The sequence below is a fragment of the Aythya ferina genome (assembly GCF_964211825.1).
Source record: "Aythya ferina genome assembly, chromosome: 2".
NCBI classification, from domain to species: Eukaryota; Metazoa; Chordata; class Aves; order Anseriformes; family Anatidae; genus Aythya; species Aythya ferina.
The window spans coordinates 93,370,802-93,378,970 of record NC_140297.1 but is presented as its reverse complement, the minus strand read 5'-3'; the positions used below and the strand labels follow the sequence as shown (position 1 = coordinate 93,378,970).

General features: G+C 44.4%; 1 protein-coding gene across 31 annotated transcripts in view; it reads right to left on the bottom strand.

The window, feature by feature from the left end:
• Positions 1-8,169, bottom strand: part of LOC311433109 (poly(rC)-binding protein 3-like) — a 511,482-nt gene that overhangs the window by 17,542 nt on the left and 485,771 nt on the right. For all 31 annotated transcript variants that reach the window (XM_084511820.1, XM_084511817.1, XM_084511839.1 and 28 more), the window contains one exon: positions 865-1,034. In XM_084511820.1, coding sequence (XP_084367946.1) covers positions 865-1,034 — 170 coding nt within the window. The remainder of the gene's footprint in view (positions 1-864; positions 1,035-8,169) is intronic.

Genomic DNA, 8,169 nt, shown 5'->3' with positions numbered 1-8,169 from the left:
GCTTGGTTTGTATCACAGCATTTTGAAAAAGGAAAAAGGAAAAGAAAAGCAAAACAAAACAACAGCCAACCAACCAAACGAAAAAGCAATCCAATACACAGATACTCCCCATGCCCACAACATGTCGTTGCCTTGGACCACCATGTACAAGCAGCTCTGTGAGACAGCACTGTATCCACTGCGCATTTTTCTCAGCATAATTGCAAATAAAAGTGGTATCAGTGGTAGCATTTTTCTAAGTAATCATATAAAACGTGACAGAGACTTAGGCCGTCTCAGCGGCTTAGCTGAACAGCCAGTGTTTTCAGTAATCCTGGCACTGCGAAGTGGCGAAGCAGATAGTCTCACCCTGTCTCATTAGGGGATGCTTTTTACAAATTTGTGATGCTGTCTCTGAAAAAAAAATAAATCCTCTGCCTCTTTAGCAACTACATGCCAGTTTAATATCAACTCTGAGTGGCAATTTCCAGCTAGTAAATTAAATCTCTTTTGCAATCTGTTTCACTATATTTGCCATTTTGGACAGTAAAACAGGTCTGTGAAAACTATTTTCTTCTAAAGAAGTTGCAACTGTCATTTTCAATCCACCTGTATTTTAGGTGGATGCAGGTGTGAATATTCAGATTTTTTCGAGCTTTTGTCATTCAAAATGTACCTGGACTTAAGCAGATTAAGCTGCTTTCCACATAAACCAACAGTAAACACAGCTCCTACTGATACGGGCTTCACAAGTCATTAGGAATCGAAGAACTATGCAAAATGGACACTGCAAAGCAACTTTCTGGATCTACCCAGGACAGACATTTGCTGGAGAGCAGACAGAGCAATCTTGCGGAAGCGTTATCACTTACAAAGCCAACTTACCTTGCGTTAATGAGGTACTGTGCTAAGCTGATGTTTGCAGGGGATCCTGTGATTGTAACTTGTCGTTCTGCAGAGCCTTCTGTGGCATTAGCAATCTTGATCTGCGCTCCTGACATCTGCCTGATTTCATTTATCTTACTGCCTTGTCTGCCAATAATGCAGCCTATTAACTGGAGTGGGACAAAGACTGAGATTAGTGCCACAGACACAGGCAAAAATCACTTCACTGCAATTTGTAGCATCGATAAAAACACGGCTATGAAAGACTCGGTATCAAAACCAAAGATTTTTGCTGTGCTGTTGGGAAGGAGTCGCTAGCAGGGTCTGTTGGCTCAATGGCCACGTGCCTCTGAATCGAGCCTCGCTGCTGCCTGGGCAGGTATCAAGCCAGCATCAGCTTATTTAGCTGTCTCCCTTGGCAGAAAACGACAGCGTGTGATAGTGCTGATGTACACAAGGCCCAACCCAGTCTGATCCTCCAGCGAGAGCAGCAGCAAGCCAAGAACAGCAGGGGCAGGCTGCACAGACAGCACGATGCTCCTGCCCTGCTGCTCTGTACGGCTCCAGCGTGTCCTCAACCTCATGGGGACGCTTGGTCCTCACTCTGCTGCTCCTGCACTATTAAAGCCAGTGGGATTCACAGCTGCAGAGCCTCAGGGAGAAGCAGGCGTAGGAAAAGACTGATTTTTTTTTTTTCTTTTCTCTACAATGTGACTGTGTTTCATAACCCTGAAAACCTTTCCTTGTTACAGAACCTTAAAAACCCACATATGTCATAAATAAAACTGAGCCTGCGTGTCCCCAGATTGCTACTTTACTGTTAAAATTGCATAGGTGTTCCCTTCAACTAATAGCTTTTTAAAGGTTGTATAAATGCTCTTGGTGGAGTCACAAGCTTTTGGAGCTGGCGTGCAAGACTTTGCAAACGTACTTAGCTCTACAAATGAACACTACAGCTTTGGCTCCCTTCAAGACAAGGGGTGGCCTTTTCTTTTCTATTAAGGCAGGATGGAGGCTAACAAGCACAGCAATGCCCAGAACCTGAAGGAAACAGAAACTCTGCCTTACAGGACTATTGACACTGGAAGGGTGCTGCCAGCTTGGCTGAAAGAAGTGCCAGGACACAGCAATGCTGCCTGCCTTTCCCTCCCACCATTCCTGACGTGTTACTGTTTCTGTTGCTGCAGTACTCAGAGCATCTTGCCAGAAACAGATTCACATAGTCCAGACATTTTAGCAAAAGAAGAAGGGGAAAACCACAGCCCCTTAAACCCTGCTTCACACTCAGTGACAAACAGAGTGCCAACGCAGCTAGCCAGACAGCCAAAACAGACACAGAGCACGAGAGCATATGCAGGACGTAAAAATGGGGTTTAAGAACACACACAAGATTTCCCATCCTATTTGCACGGGAGGGCCTCCTTAACTCTTTGTCCTTATCCCAAAGGCCCGTACCACTGTGTGACTGCCAGGTGCCAGTGCGGAGCCCTTTGTCTGCCCCACCAGGCTCCCAGCCATGCGAAGGCTGGGCATGAAGACACCGAGTGGTGCCAGGGATGTGACTGAGCAGGGAGCAATTCCTCTGCACCGACCAGGAAAAGGGCAAGTCCTGGGGCAGCCAGGGGACTTGCATCAGCCTTACTTGACTGCTAGCCAGAGCTGCTCACTGAGAGACACGACTGGCTTGGGATGGCCACCAGGGATGAAGACATCCTCTTCCCTCTGCCACAACCACAGCCTAATTGTTTTTGAGAGGATGGTCTTGAAGTATCCGGTCAAGAATCCACCTGCTGCTACTGACGATCCTATGAAGGAGTGACCAGGGCTTATGCTCTGTGAAGCAGCATCTTTGGTACCCAGGACGTATTCAGACTCTAATGACTCTGATATTTTAGTAATTATGTCCTAACTGTGAACAAAAAATGTAGACTGCATGTATTCCCTTGGTCTGTCTGAAGTCGAAGGGTAGAAATATGGTAAAATTACTTGCTGTGAAACACATGTTTGTAAAAATAAAAAATAAAAAAAAAGTACAAATATGAAAAATGTGTTCAGCAGAATTTCAAGCAGTCCAGTTTTCAGGTGTTGCCACTGATCATACACATGACGTTCAAAGCAGAGGATGTGTGTGGGACTGCTGGCTCTTCAGGCACGTTGTGAGCACGCCGTAGTCACCAGCTCTGCGAAGGCACTTGCTAGGCGAAGCAGGAGGCTGCCACTTGGGCATGCTCTGCAAGCCATGACCTGTGGCCGCCTGACTGCAGCTGTTGCACGCAGAGTACTCTCCTTACACCACACGGTGATGCTGGGTGCTTGTCCCACTACATGTTACTTACTTATGCTCAAATTAGTGCAGTATCTGAATATTCAGGAGCTGATGGCTTCGGGAAGAAGTTCAAGAGGCTGGTTTTCCTCTACAAAGCTTTGATCAATCAGGCGGTGGACATTTGGTTCTACAGACCACCGCCTGCCCTGCCTTGCTTTGAGGGGAAGCCATCTCAAACTGCATCCAAACCTCTCTCTCTCTCTAGACTGACCTTTCTATTTCCATCTGCTGCACAGCCTGTCATTCTGCAGCTGCACATTTCTCATGATTTCCAGCAGGTTATGTGTCATCCAGTCCCACAGAAGTCCATCACCCCAAAAGCAAGTTTTCCTGGACTGTGCATGCAGACATCCACGTGTTTCACAGACAGCGATTTGCTGCTCTTCCAAGCTCGGTAGACAGAGGTAGCAAATGTAGAGGATGGTAAACATTTGAAATCCCATTTTCAAGGACTTTAGGCACTGCGTTATTTTTGATGCTCACCTGCTTGGTCAATATTCTGTCAGCCTTACTCTCACAGAAGAATGAATCAAGAGGAAGCCATCAAGAAAACAAGTGATAAAGCTGGTCCATGTGAGAGAGAAGCCAAGCACGCTATAAACCAAGCCTACTATGTACTATATTGTAGCACATATACTTATAAAATTATATATATGTATAATGTATAGAATGCATATAATGTACACATATATACACTACAAGCATATGTATATATACACAAAATATGCATGCATTTATATGTGTACATAATTTAACTCCCTCAAGGCTTGAACAGCGTGGCTCAGGTCAGATGTGTGCTCAGCTGACGTCCCCTCATTCTCGTACTGTGAGCAGCAGGGAAGAACTGCTCCCTTTCTCTTCCTCCACACCATGTCTCATCTGTCTTCCCCCACCTCAGTGTCCCTCATTTCTCATCATGCCAAAAATAATAATAAAAAAATAATCAAACCCTAGTGCACAGATTCTGCTCTTTGCCCTTTTTCTAATTTTATGCTGTCCTTTACTAAAATTCTGGTAGTACCAGTGTAATCAGGATTGAATCCCACTCTTAAAGGGAGGGACAGGAAGGAGATCTACTGTGATTCCCCCTCCCTGAATTCTTGGTGCTAATAGAGCTTCTCCTGACATGCCGTGCCAGCTCAGATTCAGGTCTCTCTCATCCATACTTCTTCCCACATTATGTTAAATATAAATGCTAAATGTATGTCATGTTGCCCAATCCCCCTGTGCTAAACTCATTTACAGAGCCCAATAATGTGGCTTTCTGTTGGTTGTTTCCTATCAGTTTGTTCCTCTATGTCCATCCCACCGTCCCACTGAAGTACTCTGTGCAGCACTGGGAGCGATCAGACTTTTACTTTTGGATTTATTAGCAAAGTCCAATCCTGTAGGCTTGTCACAACAGACAGCACCGAGCTCTATTTTTTTTTTTAAGCCTGATAAATAAGTTTCCTTTCTTACAATGAAATTAGTGCTGGTAAAAAGGGAGGCTGATCATACTCATCCACAGGTGTGTTTTGGTGGTACCCTGCTGCCAGCCCTGGGCACATCCCGTGGCTTTGGCAAAGGCCAAATTTTTGCATTACTTGACCAAGCAGGTGCTTGCCACAAAGGAAAGTCTTCAATTCCTTTACATAAAGATGTAATCTTAATGTAAAAAAAAGATTACATAAAGATTATATCTATACGTGTATGTCCTGGTTCTTCCCTTGCTTTCCTCTCTCACTATGCACACTGGGTTCCTACACTGATTCTTGTGCAGGGAGGCTTTTAGCTCTGGATTTTTCCTGTTTTGTTTTTCCTCAGAAATGTTAGAAATGTACTCTGCAGGGAGCAATAATCTCCTGAGGTATGATTACAGTTCTTTACAGACTTACTGCAGGGCTCTGAAAGAGATGCTTAAATACCCTGTCCCTCTTGGAAAGCAATAATAATTATAATCAACCTCACTCTCCTTGCCAGGATAATGCAAAATCTGGACTATAATGATTTCACAAGCTTTGCAAGAAGGCGTGCAGAAAACTGAGAACATACTTTCAGAAACCAGCCTTCTAATTGCTTGCTTTGTAACTCAAATGACCCTGCGGATTCGTGTGCGTTTTGACCTGCTGAGGGCCCAGCATCAGTTCCCCTCCTGTTCTGAGCTGAGCTGGGAGAAGTTAATTTTGATGCTGAGCAGTACTTCCATTTTTGTTCCAGAAATGGTCTCATTTTGCTTCTGGTGGACAACAGACTTGTGAAATCTTTCTACTGATTCTTGAGTGTATCGAGACAGGTCTACTTGAGGAAGCAAGCGCATTTTTCTTAGATTAAGGAGAAACAAAAATCAGGCTATGTGCAAATATAAATATAGCAAAAGTGGAAAAAAAATACCTTTTGATTAAACATCCTCTTAAGCATTCCCAAATGACAGGATCTCATTAATTCTGCATTTTTGCTCTGGGGTTATTTTTCTGTGACATGGAAGGCTCTCGGCAGTAAGGTGAATTTATAGAGGTCGAATCCATGGGTCCCTTGGCTTCAGTGGAAGTGCTTTGACTTCTGGTACCACCAGACCTTTTCCAGTATGTTTTGCACAGACTGTTAGATCTTACCCTAATCATTGCTTGGGGCGGCCTTGCTTCAAGTCACAGCTGGGGTCGGGCACTGCCTTTGCATCCTCCTGAAGGGCTGGCACTGATCCTCACCCCACAGGAGATGGATGAAGTGGGGATCTGCCAGGACGAGAGCTGGGGGTCCCCAGAGACCATTGGTGGAAGAGGAGGCACCATGAGGACCTCCCTGGAGCTGAGGCTGGGTTTCACTCCCAGAGCATGGAGGCATATATGGGTCTCCCTCGACCACTTGCAGGGAAGGACTTGTGACTCCATCAGGTTCTCCTAAATGCCTTCTCCAACTTAGTTGGATTTGCATTTCTGTTTACATGGAGCGTTGACCAGACTTACAGCTTTCTCTAAATGTTCATGTTTTCTGAGGGTGAAGTTGTCCTGCTACTTGCATCTGCTGTCTCCCATATATATACAAGATCTACATAATTTTTAATTAGATGATTTTTATATATGTTATTAATGATTTATTCACTTACTCTCCATAGCCATTTTTGGGAATCAGAGCACAAAATGTTATGATGTCTGGTGTCTGTGCCCAGACACAGACCAGTCAGCAGTAACATCCCTCCCGTCCCCTAAAGGGCCTGCCACTGCCATAGGACATTATTACAAGACTTATGCTGTAAAACACACTTATACTGGGCAACGTAGGCAGCACCAAAAGGCCAGGCAATACCCTGGCAATGAAAGAAAGGCAAAGACATAATATGTGAACGCTTATGAAAAGGAGTTTGGTGCCACAGGCCCTCCTGCTTTTGAGGATACCTGCACCAGATAACCACCTCCATGGCACGCTACGTCCTTTGTGTGCTTCACTGCGCTGAGGGTAATTGAACAACTGCAGCAATATTTTCCCTCTTCTTCTGCGAGGAGCTACTGGACCTCACTCCACTTCATGTACTTTCTTAGTAAGATATTTTTGTAAACTATTCTCACCTTAACCCCACAGGGCTCAGCTCACTGCAGTGGCAGAGCATCCAGCCACCTCAGCGCTGCACCGTTTGCCTCCCCAGCAGTGTGCCAAAGGAATTAATGAACTTACACAACTGGCACCAACATTTTATTAACTTCTACAGCCCACAGAATCAATTGGATTGCCTGCTTCAAAGGGCAAAAGTAGGGACACGTTGGGTACCGCAGAGATTTCTTGGCAATATGGGCATTGCCAACAGCCTCTTTTGGGAGGCCAGAGCAGCCAAATGGCCCTGTAAGTGGTTTTAATGAGGAATAGGAGATGTTAGATAAGGACTAAAGTGATGTCTAAGTGGGACCTGGAGAAATGTCCTCTCCGTTCTCTTTTTGGAGATGCCCAGAAGTTATAAGAAAACCTAGAGAGGCCAGTCTTCTGAATTCACTATGTGGAGAAGACGACTGGGCTCTTAGCACTCGGAAAACAGTTTTCTATAAAATGCATTTATCTGTTCCCCCATATGTATTTTTTTTATTTAGCAACATGTTACTTGCAATTATCAGCATAATGTACGAAGAAAGCAGCATGAGATTGTTACAATAATAACAGGAAATAAAATTTATTTTAATACGAAGCTATGCAAATTGCAAATGGCTAATAATTTCTACTTTCTGTAGACTATGCTAACCTCTGAGATCCTTATTTTCCTTCTATTTGATTTTCTTCTGTCAGATTTATACCGAGGCTTTGGCTTTTTTATGTTTATCATTATATTGGTTTTAAAAAATACATGTAACACATGTATAGGCATGCTGCCTTCTCTGGCAACTGCAGAGTGGATTTTTGCAAACCTGATACTGTTCTCATCTGTGCTGGACTTTTGCAGGTGTTTATGCATACAAGGAGGTGACAGATTCAGGCACGTGTCCAAAACAGGACTCGGAGATGCTTGTTGGGAAAGCAAAGTCAAATTCCCAGCACATGGTTTACTGCACAACTGCTGCTGCCTCTCCCATCCAAACCACCGCAGTAACTCCCTTGCACTGCCTGTAGTGCCTCTGCAGGCTGTGTCTAAGCCCAACCCCATTCAGGCCTTGGTTTCTAATCTTTCTAATCTTCTGTTACAAGCAACACATGGATGCATATTTGCTTTTCAGAGAATAGTGCTGAGCCAGGCCATTTCATACCTCCTAGATCAGAAATCAACTTTTTTTCCCCCCTACCGCACCACAGTACGCAAGGCCAGCTGTCTCTACCTCTCTCTGGTATGAGCCCTGAAGATCTGAAGTCAGAAGGTTAACCTTGGATTTATGTCACTGATGGCAAGAGCAAAATCTGCCTGAAAATGAGACTACAGAAACTTGCATTGTAAGGATAAATACCACGCTCTCATAAAATTCTCAGTGTACAGCAAAATGGGTTATAAAGCAGGTACTGACAAATCAACAGGACATCCTCTA